Source organism: Nerophis ophidion, linkage group LG06 (genome assembly GCF_033978795.1).
Source record: "Nerophis ophidion isolate RoL-2023_Sa linkage group LG06, RoL_Noph_v1.0, whole genome shotgun sequence".
NCBI classification, from domain to species: domain Eukaryota; kingdom Metazoa; phylum Chordata; class Actinopteri; order Syngnathiformes; family Syngnathidae; genus Nerophis; species Nerophis ophidion.
This window is the reverse complement of record NC_084616.1, coordinates 52,508,778-52,534,413: the sequence shown is the minus strand read 5'-3', so window position 1 is coordinate 52,534,413 and position 25,636 is coordinate 52,508,778. Positions and strand designations below refer to the sequence as shown.

General features: G+C 40.5%; 2 protein-coding genes across 2 annotated transcripts in view; both read right to left on the bottom strand.

The window, feature by feature from the left end:
- Positions 1-17,495, bottom strand: part of LOC133554910 (glutamate receptor-interacting protein 2-like) — a 72,906-nt gene extending 55,411 nt beyond the window's left edge. Inside the window, exons 1-3 of the mRNA XM_061904180.1 lie at positions 17,160-17,495; positions 557-637; positions 254-389 (exon numbers count right to left, since the gene is read on the bottom strand). Coding sequence (XP_061760164.1) covers positions 254-389; positions 557-637; positions 17,160-17,325 — 383 coding nt within the window. The 5' untranslated portion in view covers positions 17,326-17,495. The remainder of the gene's footprint in view (positions 1-253; positions 390-556; positions 638-17,159) is intronic.
- A 4,709-nt stretch (positions 17,496-22,204) lies between these two features.
- On the bottom strand, positions 22,205-25,528 carry rpl32 (ribosomal protein L32). The gene is made up of 4 exons (XM_061904179.1): positions 25,419-25,528; positions 24,765-24,865; positions 24,489-24,670; positions 22,205-22,367 (listed from the first exon to the last, which is right to left on the bottom strand). The coding sequence occupies exons 2-4, from the start codon at positions 24,858-24,860 to the stop codon at positions 22,238-22,240; spliced, it is 408 nt and encodes a 135-aa protein (XP_061760163.1). The 5' UTR covers positions 24,861-24,865; positions 25,419-25,528; the 3' UTR covers positions 22,205-22,237.
- Between the last annotated feature and the right edge of the window lie 108 nt (positions 25,529-25,636).

Sequence of the window (25,636 nt, the reverse complement as noted above, 5' to 3'; positions counted from 1 at the left end):
GTTGATTTGTGGAATCAACTGATAGAAAAATGGACATTATGTTTTTCTACATTTTTGCATTTCCAAACAAACCCTTTGGAGAGAAATCACGGTTGGCATCAAGCTGACTTAACACAAAAGTGAAAAGTCTTGCAGGTGGAGCCGGTGTAATTTTGCAGAATGCGCATGTTTGTGCGAGCAGACCTAAGCAGTGCAGACAGCCGAGCATGGCTGCAAGCTCTCAGATGCATCACCGAGTGCATGTAGATCTCACCTGGCAGCCAGCCCACCTGGTCGTAGGTTTGACACTCTGGGCTTCCCGTCCTTATCGGAGCCTCCGGAGATGGTGAGGCCGAGGTTGCTGCCTTCCCTTTTCATCAGGTCTACTGTGGTCACTCCTCTGTACTCTTCTGTGGAGCGATGAAGGACCACACACAGACACAGGGTTAACATCGCCGTCAAATGCACTTTCTACTTGTAACAATATTTGACTGAGAATGTCGGTGGTTGCAAATGCATGCATCACCGGACAGACGGAAAACAAAGTGATACACGGTCTTGTTTGAGTAAATTGTACCTGAAAGGCTGCGCCTTTGTGAGAAATGTGATTGGTCAGGTGCCGAGGACTGCTTGTTTCCCTTTGAGTATGGTCCCTCATCTGAGGAGACAGCAAGAAGGTATGTTAGGAGGCATGGTGAATCTCTGTGGCAGATGGCCAAATGAGCCAACCATTATGCACCTCATGACAGATGCCTGCATGCACTTTTAGTACCCTGTACTGCACCTTGGGTAACGTGAGGGCTGCGTGAGAGAGAGAGCAACAAGCCAGCATCCAACTTGTCATAATACTACCTAAAACAGAATAATCGCCCCCAACTAAGGCACCTGAGACCACTGCATGTTTTACGACAAACCCTAGGAAGGTCTCAAAATGGTTTAATTGCTTGCAGGAAAGACCCTTGGAAAGCATTACTGTTGTGCACCACTTGAATGCATTTCCAGCGAGAGGCTGCTATGTGACTACTTAAGCCGGAGGATTCGTCTGAAGTAACAGCATGTGGTTAATGGACTGTTGTTTGTGCATGAGAAGAAAATCATCATTTCCATGTCTTTTCCAGCTGTTGCCACAACGAGCGTTCAATTTGCTCTGCATGGAGAAAGTGTTTTGATTTCTCCATAGCAGGACTCCTCTTTGACACATAATGTGTCTCACAAAGGTCAGTACACCCCTCACAGTTCAGCAAACAGTAGTCAGTGGAGAGTAGAAGAAATACGTATATTTTTTATGTTGTATTTTTTTTAATATTATAGATTTGTTATCCACTGAAAATGACTCAACACAGTCATTTTGGGCTGAATACAGTAGCTGGCAACACAAAAAATATGTATTGCCTACAGTCAAATATGTGAAGGGGGTGGGGGGGTCTTGTCATGGTCTGCACTTGGGAGCTGCAGTTCATTAAGGAAAACATGAATTCTAGCATGTACTGTAACATTGTGAAGCAGAGCATGATCACCTCGCTTGGCACTTTTACAACATGATAAAGAGCCCAAACACACAACGTGCCCTGCTGAGGAAGCTGAAGTTATTTTCAGAGGACATTGAATTGATGCTGCTTTCCAACCTGTACACTGACTACTCTAAGTCATTTCGTTTCTACTGTGTATTGTCGCTTGAGAGGATGGCGGCTGAAATGTAAGGGGTATACTCATTGTTCTTTATTATTGCTACTTCACTTTATCAGAGCTGCTCTTGGTCATACAAGCATGTCAGCACTCACACCGATGATGACCAAGCTGACTTGATGCTTGCATAATCACCTTTTCTACAGTCTGGTATAATGATAGTGAATTCTGTAACAGAAGAAGAGCTATGTCAAGTCCTGGTTGGATCAAAACTTTGCAAAGTCCTAATAGGAAGAAAAAAACCCTCTAAGGACTACAGACTAATAAAGATGAATTAGGCAGGATTAATGCTATGCGACATCATTGGTTTCACTTTCACAATCTAATGAGATCCAAGGAGTACTGCAAATTCTGCCTTTAAGTACAACAATGTGTATTGTTGTGAACAGACTTTGCAGTAAGTGCAATGGTTGGCGTCTTCAAGAAAAGGTGGAAAAACAATGACAATCCAACATTTTTGAAGAGGGTTTTGTATGTTGCTCAAGGGCACATTAGTAGCTTTTAGGAAGTGAGGCGTGAATTACTAGTCAGCAATCCAAGTCTTTAGAGACAAACCAACTGCTGCCTTACATGACAAAGTCAAAATATTGAAAACTCCAATGATGATGAAGTTCAGTAATACAGCATTGCAGATGAAAAATTACACCTTTCCAAAGAGCTGTTTTGTCCCCTGCACTTTTTAAGGTCCAAAAATATCATTAGGCTATTGAATGGAGACAAGTCAAACACTAGAGCCAGGTGGAATACAGAAGATCAGGCTCAAGCTTCTCTCTTTAGAACCCCCTCAAGCTCACTGATAGGCTGTCTGACGCTGCCTTCTTGCCAACGTGTATATGATTGACAGCGTGCAGCAGCTGACCAGATGTGGATTGGTCTCCCCCCAGCAATATTAATCACAAAAAAGTAAGACAAATGAAAAAAAATCCAAGAAGAGATAATCGTAAAGACAAGGAATTTTAAAGAATTTATTTGAAAATTATGGTGGAAAATAAGAATTTGGTCAACCATTCAAAACTCTCACTGATGGAAGGAGGTTTTGGCTCAAAATCTCACGATACATGGCCCCATTCATTCTTTCCTTAACACGGATCAATCGTCCTGTACCCTTAGCAGAAAAACACCCCCAAAGCATGATGTTTCCACCCCCATGCTTCACAGTAGGTGTGGTGTTCTTGGGGTGCAACTCAGTATTCTTCTTCCTCCAAACACGAGTTGAGTTTATACCAAAAAGTTATATTTTGGTTTCATCTGACCACATGACATTCTCCCAATCCTCTGCTGTATCATCCATGTATCCATTTTGGTATAAACTCACCTCGTCGTGTTTGGAGGAAGAAGACTACTGAGTTGCATCCCAAGAACACCCCAATGCTGTGAAGCATGGGGGTGGAAACATCATGCTTTGGGGCTGCTTATCTGCTAAGGGGACAGGACGATTGATCCGGGTTAAGGAAAGAATGAATGGGGCCATGTATCGTGAGATTTTGAGCCAAAAACTCTGTCCATCAGTGAGAGCTTTGAATGGTTGCCCAAATACTTATTTTCCACCATAATTTACGAATAAATTCTTTAAAATTACGACAATGTGAATTCCTGGATTTTTTTTCACATTCTGTCTCTCACAGTTGAAGTGTACCTATGATGAAAATTACAGACCTCTGTCATCATTTTAAGTAGGAGAATTCGCACAATCGGTGGCTGACTAAATACTTTTTTGCCCCACTGTACAAGATAGAATTTTTTTCAAACAATTTGTTTCCCATTCATATTACTTCAAAACATGCATCTAACCCCTTTAACCCAAGTCTTCCTTACGCAAGCCACTTGTGTCAGTCCCACTTCTGAAATCCAAATTTTGTCCTTGGGTATACCTAACGAAGTGCCCCTTGAGCATACTCGTGGATCATCATCTTCAAATAAGTCTTCTCTGTCTGCAAACTGCACCTGCATGCATCTTGAAATTGAGAGCTACTTTGTCAAAACATCTCTGACCTGCATCTAAAGCAGGGGTAGGGAACCTATGGCTCTAGAGCCAGATGTGGCTCTTTTGATGACTGCATCTGGCTCTCAGATAAATCTTAGCTAACATTGCTTAACACAATAAATAATGATTAATTACGCTGGTAATCACAATGTTAAAAATAACGTTCAAAATATAAAACATTCTCATACGTTTTAATCCATCCATCCGTTTACTACAGCACCTGTTCAAGAAATAACAATGTTATTAAAAAGAATAAGAGACTTATTATACTCTAAAAATGTTGGCCTTACTTAAAAAATGCACACATTTAGTTGTATTCAGGGTTAAAAAATATTATATGGCTCTCACGGAAATACTTTTTAAAATATTTGGCTTTCATGGCTCTCTCAGCCAAAAAGGTTCCCGACCCCTGATCTAAAGAATCCAGAAAAAAAAGGTTTTGTTTTGCCAGAGTCAGACCCAACCCACAGAAATGTCTCTGTTTATTTGCCCATGATGTAAAAAAAAATAATTTGCATAGAGTGGTATTTGACACACATCCATGCACAAATAGTAGCGGCATGCTTGCTCAAAGGAACAAAGACGTATATGCAGGAAGTGGGTGACACATCACAAACATGCAAAAGCCTTAATGCCACGCCGATTCCTGGGGGCTTTGACGGTCCGGCAGCTGTCACCGCAGTCAAAAGGCAACGTTAGCTGTAGGTTACGCAGACCCTACATGCTGCACGTGACGTGGACCACAACTGTTGTCAAGCCTTCCTCCTTAAGGCTTGAAAAAAGCACCACTTACCCTCGAGATGTTATGCAGAATCTCATTTAGTGAATGCAGCTTGCATTTGCCCAAAGACCGGAATGCCATTAAAATGCAGCTGTGAATTCTATTAAGAATATAAGACTTAATTAACTTTGGATTAAAATCAGAACACTTCATCCTCAGATCTTAAAGATGTAGGTTAAATATGTGGCTGGCAGCAGAAATGTTCACGATGAATTCATGTTGCTATTCTCAGATGCCAAACTTGATTCACAAACCCAGCTGACGGGTGGTCTATATTTGTCCACATGGCAGACCACATGAGGCGCCGGCTGGATTGAGCGTAGTGACGATCCAAATCCCTCCAACATGATACGAGTTCGAACATTCGCATTACTGTAAGCCTCACGTTGTCTCCAATGCAACACCCCCATTTGACACCCGTGACCCGGTGAAGACGAAAGAGTGAGGGTCTTACCGCTGCTGTTCTTGGTGTCTCTCCTGAGACCACACAGCATGGCTGGAGCTCCCCTTTGCGGTATTGATGTGTCCAGCTGAGAAACCTTCCACCTGAGGACTAAGTTGGTGACAGTTTCACCTGCTCAGGAACTCCATCTTCCGTCCTTTGGCTTTGTTCAAGTGCTCCCTTTTAGTGAATCCTGATCCTCAAATGGTCTCAGTTGCTATTTTGGTGGCCAAACGTCATATCTACTTGCTTCTGGTTGTCCGTGACATCCAAAGCCGAGAGACAAATGCATTATTTTCTTGCCATTCTCTTACAAAATGTTAGGCTCTTTCTCCTAGATTTATTATTCCCTTGTCCTGCGCTCACACAGACTCACAAATCTCTCTTCCACACAAACAAACACACACAGAAAGAGAGAGAGAGAGAGAGAGAGAGTGAGGGCTTGCTCTCCCCTCTCTCTGCCACAGGGGTTCAATGAGGCGGGAACACACACACCACTGTCAACTGTTCCCTCCCCCAGCACACACACACACACACACGCACATGCACAAGCACACATTGTCACACACACACACACACACACACACACACACACACACACACGCACACACACACTTGTGCACACGCGCACACACACGCATCTTTTATCCATTTCGCACCAAGTCAAACACCCTTCATTTCATGTGCACACCCACACACAGACTGGGATTAAACACATCCAAAATGCACACGCCCCGCACTCTGCTTGAGGCACAATTAGCACCACCTGCATATTCAGACCGAGCTGAGCGTGCACATGTTCAGGATGAGAAAAGCCACGCGTTTGTCACATTTTAGACAGATTTTATTGACATAATCACTCCGTCATACGACCCTCACCACGTGCATTAGATATGCGTGGTTTGCGGTCTGATCCGCGAAGACCGCGGGTCGGGCAGGTGACATGACGAAAAAATTTATTTTAAATAGATTCGGGCGGGTGGCGGTTGAACCATTCGGAAATATTTAATAAACATAGTTCAGGGATCGGCAAGCTTTACCACTCAAAGAGCCATTTTGACCCGTGTCACAAAGTAAAGAAGACAATAGGAGCCGCAAACATTCTCGCAAATATCTGCTGGCGGTCACCCAGATAACAAGAATAAGGGTGTGCTATGAAGTCATAGCACGCATCGGTAAGGTGTGCGGGGTTGGGGGCACGGCGGTGGAATATATAGTCAGGAAGAGTCATGGATGGAAACGATTCTGGGTATTTGTTGTGTTGCGTTTATGTTGTGTTACTGTGAGGATGTTCTCCCGAAATGTGTTTGTCATTCTTGTTTGGTGTGGCTTCATAGTGTGGTGCATATTAGTAAGAGTGTTAAAGTTGTTTATATCACAACCGTCAGTGTACTCGGTGTCACCCAGTATGCCTTGCAGTGGTGTGCGTGTGTCTGCAGAAGCTTTCTTTCTTTTCTTAGTTTATTTCGAACATGACATACATACAACATTATACATCAGTTAATTTCATCATTTCGCAATACACAATACATCACGTCCGAAAAGGAGTAGGAAGAAGCAAAGCTTATTTAATCCTACCCCTTTTCCACTTCAGAGCGCCCACAAATATATATCTTCTTTACAGCAAAATATCAAAATAGCAAAATGACATCTGTGAGTGAGTAACACAGCAGTTTTCTAACATGTACTTAATTATTTCAGTCATTATTAACATACTAAGATGAAGAATATCTTATTTTCAATAAGTTTGAAAGTGTTTCTCATGATACTTCTTCTTTGTACTTTGTAAGCACTATTAATTTAAACATCCTCTTAAACTGGGTCATATCAGTACAATGTTTAACTTCTTTATTTAATCCATTCCATAATTTAATTCCACAAACTGATATGCTAAAAGTTTTAAGTGTTGTACGGGCATACAAATGTTTTAAGTTAGATTTTCCTCTAAGGTTATATCTCTCCTCTTTAGTTGAGAAGAATTGTTGTACATTCTTTGGTAGCAGGTTATAATTTGCTTTGTACATCATTTTAGCTGTTTGCAATTTTATCAAGTCATCGAGCTTTAATATTTTTGACTCAATAAATAAAGGGTTTGAATGTTCTCTATATCCAACATTGTGTATCATTCTAATCGATCTTTTTTGTAACACAGTTAACGAATGTAGCGCACATTTGTAGTTGTTTCCCCATATTTCTGCACAATAACTCAGATATGGTAACACTAGCGAGCAGTAGAGAATATAAAGTGATTTCTGGCCCAGGACGTATTTTGCTTTATTCATTATTGAAATATTTTTTGCCACCTTATGTTGTATGTTTTGTATATGAGATTTCCAGTTCATTTTATCATCTATTAATACTCCCAAAAATCTGGTTTCTTTTACCCTTTCGATATCTATTCCATCTATTTGTATTCGTGTCTGATGCTATTTTCTACTGTTACCAAATAGCATTATTTTAGTTTTACTGAGATTCAAGGATAGCCTGTTTTTATCAAACCATTTTTTAAATTTATTCATTTCTTCCATTATTATTTGTATTATCTTCTGTGTGTTCTCTCCTGAACAGAAAGCAGTTGTGTCGTCTGCAAATAAAACTAACTTCAAGTCTTTTGTAACTTTGCAAATATCGTTTATATAAAGATTGAACAATCTTGGTCCCAGTATTGATCCCTGGGGTACACCACAAGATATATCCAATCGTGTTGAACTATTTTCACCCATCTTCACATATTGTTTCCTGTTGGTTAAATAACTTCTTATCCAGCTCAAGACAAACCGCTGATGCCATAAAGTTCTAATTTTTGAATTAAAATATCATGATTAATTGTGTCAAATGCTTTTGTTAAATCCATGAATACTGCGGCTGTACATTCCTTACCGTCTATTGCATTGGTAATTTCCTCTGTTATTTTGATTAATGCTATTGAAGTTGAGATATTTGCTCTAAATCCAAATTGGTTCTTCACGAGCGTCCCACTTTTATTGATAAATGTATCTAATCGGCTATTGAATAGTTTTTCCATGATTTTGGAGAATTGTGGAAGTAATGAAACTGGTCTGTAGTTAGTGAACTGGTGTGTGTCTCCCTTCTTGTGAATTGGTACAACTTTTGCAATTTTCATTTTGTCAGGGAATTTGCCGGTTAAAAATGATACGTTACTAATATATGTAAGAGGTTCTGAAATGTCTTGTATAACGTTTTTTATTGTTACCATATGTATTCCATGACAGTCAGTTGAAGTCTTGGATTTACAATTATTTACAATTTTGATTACTTCTTCTTTTGTCACTTTCTTTAAAAACATGGAATTGGGATTTCTGTCTATGAGCTCACTCAAGTCCTCAACTGACCCATCATCTGCTGTTGGAATTCTTTGTTCCAGGTTTTTTCTGACATTAACAAAGTCGTCATTAAAACTTTCAACTATTTGATTCATATTGTCATTTTTAGTATTCCCATCTAGAAAGTACTGGGGGTAATCTTTCTTAGCACCATTTTTAATGATGCTATTTAGGATGCCCCATGTCGCTCTCATATTGTTTCTATTCCTGTTTAATAATTGACTGTAGTATTCCTTCTTAGATGCCCGTAATATACCAATTAGCTTGTTTTTATATTTCTTATACTTATTTTCTGCCTCTATGGATCTCTGTGTTATAAATATTCGATATAAAGTATTTTTTTGTGACATGCATTTCTCAATCCTTTTGTCATCCATGGTTGGTTGTTTTTCTTTTGCTTCTGAGTTCTTTCCAAGGACAATGTTTATCATAGAGTGTTACAAAGGTGTTGAAAAATTTCCCATATGCATCATCCACATCATCTTCATTGTATACATTGTCCCAAGTTTGTCTCCCCAAATCCTCTTTGAAGGAATTTATTCTTTCCTCTGTGCATAGTCTTTGAAATGTCTTTTTGTCGATGTTTGTCTTCTTGTAATTCCCATCATAAACAGTAAAAACTGGCAGATGGTCACTGATGTCGGTTGTTAACAGTCCACTTATTGTATTATTATCAAAGACATTAGTGAAAATATTATCAATGAGTGTAGCACTGTGACTTGCAATTCTGGATGGCCTTGTGATTTGGGGATACAAACTCATACTGTACATTGTATCTATAAAATCGTTAATGGACTTTTGCTTGTTGGGGTTCAAGAGATCTATATTGAAATCTCCACATAGAAAAAGTACTTTTTGGCTGATTGCACTAAAAGTTCCCTTAATCCAGTCATCAAATCCTTCAATACTTGAATTGGGTGTTCTATATATACAACTGATCAATATATTTCTCCTTCTTTCATGACATATCTCAATGGTTATACACTCTAAAACATTGTCAATAGCGAGTGACATGTTTTTTACCACCCTGTAATGGAAGTCCTTAATCACATACACAGCAACTCCACCTACATTCTTATTTGATCCATCCATCCATTTTCTACCGCTTATTCCCTCTATTAATATAATTAAGTTCATATCCTTCTAGTTCAAAGTCTATTCCTTTTTTTGTGTCCATCCATGTTTCTGATACGGCAATAATTTTGAAAGGTTCTACAAATTGTTCCAAAAATGATTTCATATTGTTAAAATTTGCGTACAAGCTTCTGCAGTTAATATGAATAATTGACGGTTTGTTTCTGGAAATAATGTTAGTGTTGAATTGCACTTCTGTATAAAATAAACAATTATTATCCACGTGAGAAAAAAAAAGAGTGTCTGGATCTACAGCACTGTCCAATTCTGTCTCGTTATGATCAATGCTGGAAAAGGTTATGAATTCTCTTTCTGATTGATTATTGTTTGTTTGTGTCATGATTGTGATCAATTTATTTATCGTTATTGATATTTATCGAGCTCTGCTATTTTCCTTATGAGTATTACTCTTGCTTCTTCGGGTGTTCCATTGAGTTTAATAAATATCTTGCAGTTTGCAGTCAATGTTTGTTGTATTTTGCCTTGTTTCCTTAAACTACGTGCTTTTCTGGCTATGTCTGCGTTTTTTTTTTGTTAAATGTTCATTTATGTACACATCTGATCCCCTTAACTTCTTCACTTGTTTTAGTAATGCAATTTTGTGTTTCCTATTGACGAACCTCCTTATTATTGCTGATGCTTTTCCGTCCTTCTTCCTATGAAGTGGGTGGCAAGCTTCTACATTTGCAATATCTCTTGTTATACCCTTGGACTCCAAAAATGTTGCTACCTGACTTTCGGTGGACGTGTCCAAATTTCCAGGCTCCTCTCCATCGTCGGCGGCCACCGCCCGAGCATACGATCGGGGCCTAACATTAAACCCGGTCAGAAGAACATCATTCATTCGAGTGTATTGTTCTAGTTCGTCCACTCTGTCTGTTAATTGTTCTTTCTGTAAATTTTTTGCTTCATTCTCAACTCGTAAAGTTTTTACCTCCTCCACCAGTTGCATGATTGTCTGCTGATATTGTTTGATGGCTGAAACTTCTGTTTTCAAAAATTCGAGAGATCTTCTTATCTCCTCACTTTCATCCGTAGAGAGCACTTTCTTCGGCCCCATGTTGACCACGGCTGCTGCCTAGTCCGGGCAGATGTCGTCTGGCAAGCGTAAGGTGGTTGTACCGCTGTTACTGGCCGCCAGCGGGGCTTCGCCGTCCGGGCCTCTCCGGTAGCTCCTAGCGCTCGTCACAGCCGGGTCCTCGCCCGCTCACAGTGCCGCTGCCACTGGTCGCCAGCGGGGCTTCGCCGTCCGGGCCTCTCCGGTAGCTCCTAGCACTCGTCACAGCTCGGCTGTGACGATATGGTGCTGGACTGGCAAGCAGATTGCACGTGTTGGAGAAGGCGTCAAAGGCAATGGCTTCATAGCACGCCCTTATCCTCGTTATCTGGATGAGCACCAGCAAATATTCGTGAGAATGGTTGCAGCTCCCATCGTCTTCTTAACTCTGTGAAACGGGTCAAAATAGCTCTTTGATTGGTAAAGGTTGCCGACCCTTGATATATAACAATGGTCGGGTGGCGGGTGGTTGCGTTTTGGTTCGGGTGGATGGCCGGTGGATGACGACTTTAGTGATGCGGTTGCAGATGATATAATTGCCTATCCGCGCATCTCTAACGTGCATACTTTTACACAATGGAATTACGAGAAAGAAATTTGAGCCATTTGAACCATCACCACGCAGGTACGGCTCAGAGGGGGCTTGATCAATTTGTAGGGGGCGATGAAAATAATCGATTTTCATGACTAGTTCTCATTTTTTATTCAAATAAGTTATGATAGACATTACAAGCATCCATCCATCCATTGTATCCCGCTTATATGAGGTATGAATCGGCGGCAGCAGCCTAAGTAGAGAACCGCAAACTTCCCGTTCCCCAGCCACTTCGTCCAGTTCCTCCCGGGGGATCCGGAGGCGTTCCCAGGCCAGCTGGGAGACATAGTCTTCCCAACGCCGCCAAAGCCGGGACCCAGGGTGGACCGCTCGCCTGTGCATCAGTTGGGGACATCTCTGCGCTGCTGACCTGTCTCTACTCGGGATGGTCTCCTGCTGGCCCCACTATGGACTGGACTCTAACTATTATGTTGGATCCACTATGGACTGGACTTTCACAGTATTATGCTAGACCCATTGCATCCGGTCTCCCCTAGAGGGGGTGGGGGGGTCACCCACATCTGCAGTCCTCTCCAAGGTTTCTTATAGTCATTCACATTGACATGCCACTGGGTTGTGAGTTTTTCCTTGCCCTTATGTGGGATCTGAATTGAGGATGTCATTGTGGTTTGTGCAGCCCTTTGAGACACTTGTGATTTAGGGCCATATAAATAAACATTGATTGATATATGTAAACGTCTCCTAAGTCTTCCCCGTGGCCTCCTACCGGTCGGACATGCTCTAAACACCTCCCGAGGCGTTTAGGGCATGACAGAGCTTCTCACTCCATCTCCAAGGGAGAGCCCTGCCACCCAGCGGTAGAAACTCATTTTGACCGCTTGTACCCGTGATATTGTCCTTTCTGTCATATCTCAAAGCTCATGACCATAGGTGAGGATGAGAACATAGATTGACGAGTAAATTGAGAGATTTGCCTTCCGGCTCAGCTCCTTCTTCACCACAGCGTCTGTATTACTGAATAAGCCACACCGATCCGTCTGTTGATCTCATGATCCACTCTTCCCTCACTCGTGAACAAGACTCCTAGGTACTTGAACTCCTCCACTTGGGGCCAGATCTACTCCCCAACCTGGCACTCCACCCTTTTCCGGGGGAGAACCATGGACTCGGACTTGGAGGTGCTGATTCTGATTCATTTCAAGCATGTTTGATATAAAAGTAGTTTTAACTGAATTAGATTTTGACCATAGTATATTCAACAAGATACTTTACTACAGTGTTTTTCAACTACTGAGATACAGTCTGGTGTGCCGTGGGAGATTATGTAATTTCACCTATTTGGGTTAAAAATATTTTTTGCAAACCATTAATAATTATTGTAAATGTGGCGTTGTTGAGTGTCGGTACTGTCTACAGTTCGGCAGAGTAACCATGTTGTACTCTTCCACATCAGTAGGTAGCAGCAAGTAGCTAATTGCTTTGTAGATGTCGGGAACAGGGTTTGTCGTGATCACAATATGCAAATGAAAGTGTGCAGGTAATAAGGTATCTAATGCTTAAACTAAAAATTAACAAAAGGCGAGTGCCGCTAAAAAAGGCATTTAAGAATAGGGAAGACTGTGCAAAACAAAACTGAACTGATTGCAAAGTAGACAAAAACGGAATGCTGGACAACAGCAAAGACTTACAGCGTGTGGAGAAGACAGTGTCCACAAAGTACATCCGAACATGACATGACAATCAACAATGTCCCCAAAAAGGATAGCGACAACTTAAATAGCCTTGATTGCTAAAACAAAACAGGTGCGGGGAATAGCGCTCAAGGAAGACATTAAACTGCTACAGGAAAATACCATCAAAACAGGAAAAGCCACCAAAATAGGAGCGTAAGACTAGAACTAAAAAACGTCACACAGGAAGACACCAAAAAACTCGAAATAAGTCACGGCGTGATGTGACAGTAGTTTGAGACAAGAGCTATATTCATGCATGGTCAGTTATGGTTTGAATTCTTATCCAAATCTAGCGAGATCAACTTTTTACTGTCAATATCAGATGCTGAGTTTATATTTTCAATGTTTTCTGCTGGTGGTGTGCCTCCACATTTTTTTTAATACAAAAAATGTGCTTTGGCTCTAAAAACATTTAAAAACACTGCCTTACTAACACATAGATGTTGGGCAAACGTCAGGCCGAAGCATGAAACTACGTTGGCTCGACGACTTTTATCGTCCTACACCCGACAAAGGTTGTTTTTTTTTATTGCGCCGTGACCGGTGAGGTGACAGCAATTAATTGCTCATTGTATTTTTTTCTAACTGTAATATACATTAATATAATATTAGTATTTACACATATTTGTTTATGTATGTACACTATATGCATCCAATAGTGGTCAAAGTATGATGGAACATGAATTGGTGAAAATTAACAGCCATAAGTCATGGTCCAATATTCTTGTTGCCAGGTCCCATACTGGATCACACAGGCTAAGAAGCCCCCTTTTAAATTAAAATGTAGTAGTGAATACAAACAATATAAACTGAGATTTTTCTATATGCTTAGCATGAGAGTTTAGCGTTTAGAGTTTAGGGCGGTATAGCTTGGTTGGTAGAGAAACTTGAGGGTTCCACGTTCAATCCCCACTTCCGCCATCCTACTCACTGCCGTTGATTTTCTTGGGCAATACGCTTCACCCACCTGCTCCCTGTGCCACCCACACTGGTTTAAATGAAACTTAGATATTGGGTTTCACTATGTAAAAGGGCTTTGAGTCACTAGAGAAAAGCGCTGTATAAATAAAATTCACTTCACTAATTCACTTCACAGTCCTTACAGTAGGAGATAGCCAATTACTATTAAAAAACATATCAGCATAGGCTAAATAATTGCACAACAAACAAGCCGTCATCTGAATTGTGTCTTTTTGGGGAGCTTGGACGGCATTACTACATTACGACATTACGACCGCATATGTTTGCCGGATGACTATTGAGCAATACTCACAAATATGTTACTGACAAATAAGTTGAAATTGAAAAACACAAAAGTTGGTAACACTTTAGTATGGGGAACATATTCTAAGTAACAAAGATTTCATTTAGAGTTATTTGGACACTAGGGGAACATATTCTAAGTAACAAAGATTTATTTAGAGTCATTTGGTTAGGTTTGGGGTTGAGGTTAGGGTTAAAGGGTCAGGGTTAGAGGTTTAGGGTTAGGGTTGTATAGGGTACAGTATATAATACGGCCATGCAGAATAAGGCATTGATAAGTACTTCCATCCATCCATCCATCCATTTTCTTCCGCTAGTCCCTTTTAGGGTCGCAGGGGGGTCTCAGCTGCATTCAGGTGGAAGGCGGTGTACACCCTGGACAAGTCGCCACCTCATCACAGGGTCAACACAGATAGACAGACAACATTCACACTCACATTCACACGCTAGGGCCAATTTAGTGTTGCCAATCAACCTATCCCCAGGTGCATGTCTTTGGAGGTGGGAGGAAGCCGGAGTAGAGGGAACCCACGCAGTCACGGGAAGAACATTACTTAATGATGACTAATTAAGAGCCAATATGTTACTAATGAACATGTTAGTAAGCAACTAATTGAAGGCCTACTGAAATGAGATTTTCTTATTTAAACGGGGATAGCAGGTCCATTCTATGTGTCATACTTGATCATTTCGCGATATTGCCATATTTTTGCTGAAAGGATTTAGTAGAGAAAATCGACGAAAAAGTTTGCCACTTTTGGTACTTCCTAAAAAAGCCTCGCCTTTACCGGAAGTCGCAGACGATGACGTCGCAAGTGTGGGGGCTTCTCACATATTCACATTGATTTTAGTGGGAGCCTCCACCAAAAACAGTTATTCGGACCGAGAAAACGACAATTTCCCCATTAATTTGAGCGATGATGAAAGATTCGTGTCTGAGGATATTGATAGCGACGGACTATCCATCCATCCATCCATCCATGTTCTACCGCTTATTCCCTTTTGGGGTTGCGCGGGGCGCTGGCGCCTCTCTCAGCTACAATCGGGCGGACTAGAAGGAAAAAAAAATAAAAAAACGAGTGGAAAAAAGAAATTGCGATAGCATTGGGACGTATTCTGATGTTTTTAGACACATTTACTAGGATAATTCTGGGAATTCCCTTATATTTCTATTGTGTTGCTAGTGTTTTAGTGAGTTTAATATTACCTGAAAGTCGGAGGGGTTTGTCCACGGGTGTCTTGACGCCAATGTGTCACGGGTGTCGACGGTAGCTGTCCGGACGACACAAGCTCAGCTGATATTAAGTGGCGACTTTTTAACCACAATTTTCTCATGGAAACCTGCAGGTTGACATTCGGTATGATCCATGTTGGCTTGATCGCGCTCTGATTCATAGTAAAGTTTCAGCTCTGGGAATTTTAAACAAGGAATCCCCGTGCGTTTGTGTGGCCAAAGGCTAAAGCTTCCCAACTCCATCTTTCTACTGTGACTTCTCCATTATTAATTGAACAAATTGCAAAAGATTCAGCAACACAGATCTCCAAAATACTGTGTAATTTTGCTGTTAAAACAGACGACTTTTACCTGTGTGTGTGTGCAGCGCTCATACTTCCTAAAAACCTGTGATGTCCTGCGTACACGTCATCATTACACGACGTTTCCAAGACGAAACTCCCGGGAAATTCAAAATTGTAATTTAGTAAACTAAAAAAGCCGTATTGGCATGTGTTGCAATATTTATATTTCATCATTGATATATAAACTATCAGACTGCGTGGTGGGTAGTAGTGGGTTTCAGTAGGCCTTTAATGGTGAATATGTTCCCCATACTAAAGTGTTCCCCAAAACTCTTTAACCTTTCAATTTACAAGGGACTGCTGTAGAAGTAGCGTGCTGAAGGGCGGAACAAAAAAAAGTTCACACGTTGTGATTGTGCAGACAACAACTGGAGCTGGACATCCGATTGACGTTTAGAAAGATAGATCTGGTTCCATTATTGACCCCAGAAAGATGGATTCGGCCTGGTGATAGGTTTAGGGAAGATGGGTTCTGCTCGGTGCGCGTCGAGGCAGGACCCAAAAAACTCAGATTCTCGCTGTGATTGGGCAGCCAAGAGATGGAGCTGACGTCAACGTTGGCTCGTCACAAATGGTACTCATTCCAAACTGCTCCTTCGGAGAAAGGATAATACAGGAAGGTATGGTTGTTTAAAAAATATCTCCACAATGTCTCCATGGTTTGATTTCAAATTTTGCAGATCCCAAATACACAACAGCAGGCACAAATAAGTTAAAAAAAAGTTGGTCTGCACAATAGGGCCCAAAAAATCAAGGGGGAGGGGAGTGCTGAACAGGGGCTAAACAGATTTCTGACAGGGCTACAGCCCCACGTAGCGGTGTAGTGCTGTCCTGGACCCTGCCTCTTCAACCATTTGTCATGCAGTGTGCACACAATCCCTGACGCACACGGCCTTGCACACATTACACTGTAATATACTTTTCACTCTAGCTATTTTAACATGAATGCAAGTGGGCTAAGACTTGTTTCAAGTCCACATTCCTGCAAGATTTGCCTAATTAGTCAGCGGTTTCAATTGACTTTGCTCAGGATAATTTCCTCTGGGACCTTTTTTCTGTAATGGCCTATTAATCATGAGTATGATTGGAGTCAGTGATTATAGTAAAAGGGACGGGAGCATGATGACAGAAGAAAAAATAAACTTGTATAACGATTTCCCTTTTTAGACGCCGCCAAAAGGGCATGACCTCCATTTTATTCATAACTCTCCATTTCAAACTGACCACTCTGCCCTCCAGCGGCGATTTGGTGTAACTACGGGCACTTGTGTTAAAGGAATCCGACGTCATCGAAACAACGTAGATTGGCGCCAGAACATTTAAATTGTGAGTGTCACTTGGACTTTCCGTTGATAGTCGTCATCTTGAGATAGCAAAATCATGTTTGCTCAATGACAGGTTTGCAAGGGAAGTTTAACAATGTTGCAAATTTTAATGTGCTGCGGTGTATATTTCCTTTGCATCACACTGACGTTTATAAAATACCAGACACTTGTTTTAGAAAGAGCTCAGTATGATGAGCCACATATAACAACCACAAATATTGAATATCATTTGATGGTGCAATTGGTGCAAGTTTGATTAATATTGAATATCATTTGATGGTGTATGTGGGACTTTACCTTTTGTCCTCCCTCGGATGATACCCAGTCGGCATCTGAGAGAAAAAGAGAGCATCCTCCTCTTCCCTCCTAAATTTGAACTTCTCCTTAGATCAGGCTGGCAGAAACCAAAGGAAACTAGCTTGGGAGTAAAATGGGCCTTTCCAAACCCGAGTCTTGCTGACATGCTCACGGTCTGCAGGTCATAAACAAAGACTGTCCAAAAACGCCTTCTTCCCTCTCTGCAGAGCTTTGCTTTGCTCGAATAAATCCACAAACAAGTGCAGCCTGACCAGTCATGAATCCGATCTTGAGCTTGCTTCTCCACCAGACGCAAACAATTTCATGGTGCCTGATGAGATATATTTTTGTGAGCTACCGTGGACGTTTTGGGGGAACAGATGGCAAAGGGGTGTGTGCTGAGGGGCACAGCCTGGTTGCCAGATCGTATTGGAAACCATCCCAGCAGGTATAGTCCACTCAGCATTGTAAACAATATGCAACCTCCACAGTCGTTTTACAAAAAAGCCTTGTATGCACATACAAAAATAAAGCAGCATTCACGTGGACGTGTTGTAAAGTTGTGGACAGAGCCAACGTCACTGTTTACAATCACATTTTTCATTTTCTTACAATGCATGTGTTGCAGCATGTTAAGAATTTCTTTAAGTCAACAAAAAAAACTGCCTCAGCTTACCTTCAATGAAGTTCCCTTCACTATTGGGGGCATTGTTACGTTCCATAGGTAGGGATGCCATTTTATAATTAATATGCATTTTAAGTCTTTAAAAAATCCTCCACACAGCTTTCACACACACTTCCCATGCTCTTAACCTTCCTCCTATGTTAACTTTCTGTTCACATCTCTAGTGTTAACGGGTCGGTTTTGTGTCTTAAGTTAACTGCAAAATTCACCAATAGAAATTTACTATCATGCAAATGTTTTTCTCATCTCTTGGTTACCTTGTTACATTAGCTCATCCTTGAATATATAGATTTAAATATTTTGGTGTAGGTCTCTGATGATTTTTTGTCAGTATACCCCTGAATTTAACCACACAAAAAAACAAAACACTGTAAATTGAATCTCAAGAAAACATAAATCACTCAAGTGTATTTCTGGTACCTGCCTATTAACAAGGGGTAATAGAGCACATTGTTTTACATTTATGAATTATATTCTTGTTTAAATGTTAATATTACTTACTACAGAAACATCTACAGCAGGCCTGGGCAATTATTTTGGCTCAGGGGCCACATTTAGAGAAAAAAAATGTGCCTGGGGGCCTGTGTATCCATTTTTAGGAACAGTAATACAAATCCTCACAATAATGTCTGATTAAATGCTAAAAACGTTATGACAGACCGCCTTAAAAAACGGAATGGAATGTTTACATTTTTCTATGAACAATAAAATACTGAATATTGACAACATATGAATGTCACACCCCCTTTCCATCCACATATTTTACAATCAAGTGAAACGCAACAAAAATGCAACAAACAGTGAAATACGAACGCGAAGAATACACAATAAACCCACCTACAAGCTGATGTATCATATATTTGCTGAATTTCCCCCAGGGATCAATAAAGTACTTTCTATTATATTCTATATATCACTAAGCTTTAGAACTTTGTTGTGAAAATCTCCTTTCGCGTCTGTGGAAAGGCTTCCCGCCCACACCGCTTGGTGCCTCGTCTAACCTGCTGTGACGTAATTACCATAGTAACTAATTAGATGACCATAGCAACGAATTAGATTACCATAGTAACTGGTATATCCTCCATAAGCGCAGATTACTGCACATCATAATGGTACACCGCCTTCCACCCAGTTGTAGCTGAGATAGGCGCCGGCGCCCCCCACAACCCCAAAAGGGAAAAAGCTGTAGGAAATGGATGGATGGATAATGGCAACTACACTTTCCATCTTAAAGATCTAAAAAAAAATATTTGGGAATGTCCGGCGGACCAGATTGAAAAGCTCAACAGGCCGCATGTGGCCCCCGGGCCTTAATTTGCCCAGGTCTGATTTATAGTGTCACGGGTCAAATTTGACCCGTGTATATTTACTTACAAAAAAGAGGCAATAACAGATTCCTAAAGACACAACTTTGCCTTTGTGAATCAATCAATCAAAGTTTACTTATATAGCTCTTAGACACAAATGTCTCAAAGGACTACACAAGCCAAAATTACATCCTTGGCTCTGATCCCCCAGTAGGGCAAGAAAACCTCAAACCAATGGGAACAATGAGAAACTTTGGAAGGGACTGCAGATGTGGGGATCCCCTTTGGGTGACCGGTGCAATGGATGCCAAGTGGTTACAGTTAATAATGTGAGAGTACAGTCCATAGTGGGGCCAGCAGGGGATCATCTTGCATGTAGACCTGTTGTGGTGCAGATGTCACCCCGGGTCCTGACTTCATGTGAAAGTCCAGTCCATTGGGAGACCAGCAGGGGATCATCTTGCATGTAGACAAGTCAGCAGCGCAGAGATGTCACCAACTGATGCAAAGAGAAGTGGTCCATCCTGGGCCCTGACTTTGAACAGCTAGCAGAACATCTGCGGAGGCTGATCCGTGGTCACCTGATAACCTCTCGCAGGAAAGGGGGACAGAGCAGTAAAGAGAGACAGCAGATCAACTGAATTGGCTGATTTAAAGGCTAGTTTATACAAATTAGTTTTAAGATGAGACTTAAATGTTTCTACTGAGGTAGCATATCTAACTGTTACCATGAGGGCATTCCATAGTACTGGAGCCCGAATAGAAAACGCTCTATAGCCCACAGACTTCTTTTGGACTCTGGGAATCACTAATAAGCCGGAGTTCTTTGAACGCAGATTTCTGGCCGGGACAAATGGTACAATACAATCAGCAAGATAGGCTGGAGCTAGACTGTGAAGTATTTTATACGTAAGTAGTAAAACCTTAAAGTCACATCTTTAGTGCACAGGAAGCCAGTGTAGGTGAGCTAGTATAGCCGTAATATGATCAAACTTTATTGTTCTCGTCAAAAGTCTAGCGGGCACATTTTGCACAAACTGTAATCTTTTAATGCTAGACACAGGGAGACCCGAAAATAACACGTTACATTAATAGAGATGAGATGTAATGAACGCATAATGATCTCAGCATCGCTGGTGGACAAAATGGAACACATTTTAGCGATATTACAGAGATGAAAGAAGGCTGTTTTATAACACTCTAGTAGTACAAAAGTATTACACTTCTGTTTTTTTCACAACAATAATGGTTTCTGTAAAAGCAAACTTAGAGAAATAATTTGTGAGCAACTTCAGGGTTTTTTTTTTATCACTCTGTCCCCTATGGTGAATTTCCTCCTTAACAGTTAATGTTCAAAATCGTAGCTGGTAAAAAAACCCCCCAAAAAACCCAATGCACATTGTGAAAGTTGAGGCCAGTAGCAATATTGATCACTGCATGTTTCTCTTAAGTTTTTCCTCAGGGAATCCACTTGCAGCTTTGTCTGTGTTAATCTGTAGATTCCATGCATAGCTTGTTTTGCATCACAGGCTGCCTAAATCTTGAAGTCAGACTTCCTTGGATTAATGGGAATGTTAGCAAAGGAGGTAATTTCCTTGGAAAAGGACTAGATTTGTTAATTCTGGCCGCCGGTTCAACATCAGTGTAAGTAGCCCCACCCTTTTTTCTCAGATATTACTGATCACAAACTTGTCAGATCTTGCTCTGGCATCTCTGTTGTGTATTCTGAGGATTTTTTTATATAATTTGAACATTCTGAAGGGATTTTGGTGCCTAGAAAGTATTCTTGCCCGTTGAAGCATCCCAGAGAGCTTCAGTGGCTTTAATGCAGGATCTGTAGACTCCAGTATGAAGCCAAACACTTTCATGTCCTTTAGTGTTTGCATAGCAATGATTTTTTTTGTGACAATGGCATACAAAACTCTGAACATATTTTATCACTGACTCTTGTCACGGCAAACCTTGTGATTCCAGGTCCATCCACTCATTTTCTTTTGCTTGTCCCTTTCGGGGTCGCTGGAGCCTGAGCAGCACACGGTCATTTTGATAAAATTTGCAACAGGATGTACCCCGCCTTCCGCCCGATTGTAGCTGAGATAGGCGCCAGCGCCCCCCGCGACCCCAAAAGGGAATAAGCGGTAGAAAATGGATAGATGCAACAGTTGCCCTGCCATGTCCAACATGGGGGTGTGTTAACCGATTTTTACCATTTTTGGACTTGAATCTGTCGGTTGTCAAAGCATCACCCTTGGTGATGTACTCATCTGACGTGCCCGTGTTTTCTTGATAATACTCCACATTGTCTTCCTCCATAGAAACTGGTTGCTTGTGAATTGCTATTTAATTCCTTTATCTTCTCTCATGTTCTCCAAAAATATGATCAAGAGCTTGGCTCCCAGTAACTCTTCTCATTTTGGTCTCTGCAATTCGGAGAAGTGCGGGCCACAAGTCAGCAACATAAATTACTGAATTTACCAAAGATGTCTGGACATGCCTCTTTTTTTTTAATGCAGGTGGATGAGAAAGAAGCAAACTTAAAATTACTCGCAGCTCTCTTAGTTGGAATAGGAGATAGATATCTTGGCAGTACATTTGTGAATTCAGGTTGGGCTTTGAATATTGCTTCAGTCATATTTTCATCTCTGGGTGAAAAATTACCCTAACACACCACTTATAAAGTTTGTTAAATATTTACTTTTAATTTTATCAAAATGTAGGTTCCTGACAAAGTCAAAAAGCCTTGTCGAAAACTAATGTATTTTGTTTGCATTTGAAACCTAAAACAGGTCTACGCCAACCCTAACACAAGAGGGAAGTGCTCTTGAAACACTTGACTCTAAAACCTACGTGATTTTAATATGAAACAGAAGTCTCAATGTTAACAATTGCACTTTAAAATCTGTGAAGCACTGAGACCATAGTAAGTGGACCGGCCAAGAAGCAAGATAACACTATCATGTTTGAAATGGCAACAATCATGTTTTTTCTCCATTAACGTCAAATTGAAATTAAACTACTTACCCCTAAATGTATAAAAAACCCACAAGCAAAGATCAATTTTTAAGTATTTAATATGAACACCCATTTTATTCATTCTCTTCGCTCCTGAGCCTGGCGTTGGGGTTGGTGATCTTGATAGCCAACTGAGCTGCCCTCTCCACTATCACTTTCCTGTTCTTGGAGGAAACATTGTGGGCGATCTCAGCACAGTAGGTCCTAGATGGGCAAAAGAGGATTTTACAAAATCTTTGGTAATATTTGATCAAACTTAATTCTTTATTACATGTAAAAAGTGTTGCTCTTAAAAGTAAAAAAAAACAAAAAACTCAGCTGTCACAGTACGCTGCTTGTTTACAGTTACAAATAGGTCATTTTCATGCATACAGAACCACATTTTTATATTTGCTTTAAACATCACATTTTGTCAATGGCCAGTGTTTGTTCAAATGTCCCTCACACTCTCCACTTGCTTTGATCATCTCCAAAAATGCACTTGAAGGTTTTGGAAGCATCAGAAATATATAGGGTCCTTTACACAAGCCAAATTTATTTTTCACGTCATTAATCATGTTTTGTGTTTGTAAATAAATATTGTGTTTGACAGTTGCAAGCAAAATATTGCTTAGCAACTTTTTAAAAACAAAGTTGCACTTTTTATTAAATATTAGACATCTTGAAGTGAATATTGATTGCTGTCTTAGTTGGCGATAATTCAGCATACTGGATTGTCCATGTTTATGGGCTCACCCTGTTTGTTCGGGTCGAAACCTAAATATTTCCACATCGGACATTTCTCGTGAATTTCTACATGAACCTTGCCTTACAAAGCGGACTGGTACACTGTATCTAGCAATTTCGCCTCCACCAACAGTCAAAGATGGTCGATGAAAAAAAGTTTCACGCCATTCATTTAATTCCCGCTAACGAACTAACACGGCCAGATGCCAACACCAATTCAGAATGAACTCTCGTGCTGCCCTATTACTGAAACAACAAAAGGGGTTGCGTTAATTTTGATCTATTCTTAGCATGATTATCATCCCAGGCCTATATGGAACAAATTCTCGCCCTCACCACCACCAAATATTTGGATCTAGACGATTCACATGAATTACCATCATTGCCTAAAAAAATTAAATTAAAAAAAGCATTCTGGGAAGAAAACAGAAGATCACATCCTTGTGTATGGGCACACTACAAATGTATTGAGCTATAACAACATTGGCAAGAAAGTGGTGAAAAAAAATGTGCAAGTGGTAACATATTCAACACGTCAGGTCTTCCACATAAGACACTGCCCCAGTGTCCACTGATTGTACAAGTAATAAGGAAACAAGGAGGAGAGCTGAGGGGAAAAAAAAAACTCACTCTCCAAGGCTTTTAGACAGCCTCCAAGTTGTGACTCAAACAGGGCAAAAAGTAATGAAAGCACTGAACATTCTTTTTGGCAAAGAACTATGAGCCAATAGAGGAGAGGAGAGGAACCTCCTACTTTGCAGCCATGTGCTGTGGTGGAGGGTGCAGGATTTTAGCACTTGAGCCAAAAATATCCCCATTACATTGTTTTTGATTTGATTGAAACAAAGAGAACTAGGTGCTGATAAAGTTTGTGCTTTGTTACATTGATGGTATGTAAGAAGATAGTACCGTCACATTTTTGGTAATACTAATACACGTGTCAGAGCTTCAGAAGACCAGCTTTATTGAAGACATTTTAGTAAGAACCAAATTGTTTAAATGTAGCTTAGGACTTAAACTTAACAGTCCGAATTTGTTCCACTGCCTCATTCTTTCAGGTTTTACATGACATAACCGCAAATAAAATGGTCATTGATTGATGGATACTTTTATTAGTAGATTGCACAGTTCAGTACATATTCCGTACAATTCACCACTAAATGGTAACACCGAACAAGTTTTTCAACTTGTTTAAGTCGGGGTCCACTTTAATCAATTCATGGTAAATGTTGACTACTGTAATAATGAGCATTTTGGGTATGTTAAAAATATAAACCAAACGCTTATTACAAAAATGTGATCAGAGCTGAACCTCTCAAACGCAGTGCACAAAGAACTTACTGGAAGAATGGCGCGCAAACAAGGGTCATAACATTCATTACAAAAGACATAGTAAGATTGTAATCAATCTGTATTTGTCAGGATTTTAGTAAATAGGCTAAATAACAATCAAAAAGTAACTACTATGACAACAGCAAAAGCCAAAATATAGCTGACTCGGAAAATAACCTTGAAAAGCGACATCCTGTTTCAGCAAAACTATGTGCTGTATTTTAATTATATCAGTAACAGAGATACAAGTGTACATGTGTAACTTACTTGTTACTCATCATCAGGACTTCCAACTCCTTGACATTGTGCACCAGAAACTTCTTAAAGCCATTTGGCAGCATATGCTTTGTTTTCTTGTTGCTACCGTAACCAATGTTGGGCATCAGCATCTGGCCCTTGAACCGCCTACGGACCCTGTTGTCAATACCTCTGGGCTTGCGCCAGTTTCTCTGTTTGAAGGCAGAACAAGGATACATTTCACTAATTAATTGTATACTCTTTCATGGACCTACACATCTGTTCCTGTAGAAATGTTAAACTTACCGCAATCTTGACATATCTGTCTGACTGGTGGCGGATGAACTTCTTGGTTCTCTTTTTGACGATTTTGGGCTTAGTGAGGGGTCGGAGGGCTGCCATGGTGACTGTTAATAGAAAATTGTTTTTTGTTTAATCAATACTACAACAGTTTAAGGCCTATGAAGATACAGTCGTACATTTCCGGGATTAACTATACGACCTCACAACTAGATTAGCCTAATTGGGAATTCCATTTGAAAATATAAGACTCACAAAAACATTTTCACAAGAAAGCTAACTTGCTGCAAGCTAACGTTTATACGGTTAGAGCAATGTTTGGCTAGCAAGCCGGACTTTAACACAAGACATTACATGTCAACTCGGTTTAAATACATTTGATTAATTTATCAATTCAACTTTTTTATACCAATACGTAATGCAATAGACTATGGAGCAGGCCTTATTATAAAATAACAACCAGACATGATGGGTACAGCGTTAGCTGCAGGTTGGTAGCTTTAGCAAACACCTCGCGTTAGACAGCATGAATCAAAGTGCTTTTCAAAGCCCAATTTCCCCATAACTACAAAGAATACACGTAAAAGTACATGATGAAATGCCAAGATGGTGAACTAATACAACAAAATGCACGGATTAACGCAGATACTGAACACTCACCGGCCGATGACAATCCAAAAAGGACTTTACCGTCAGCGGAAGAAAGAAAAAGGACTTCCGACTGTGTGGCAAGTGCTCATGGGAAGTGTAGTCCAGAGCGTTCACCGTTACTTAAACACACATTACTGTTTGTACATGAAATGGAAAGTATACATTACAAACCAATTATAATAAACACGTATACAACATATTGGCATATTGTTTATGAACACGTTTTA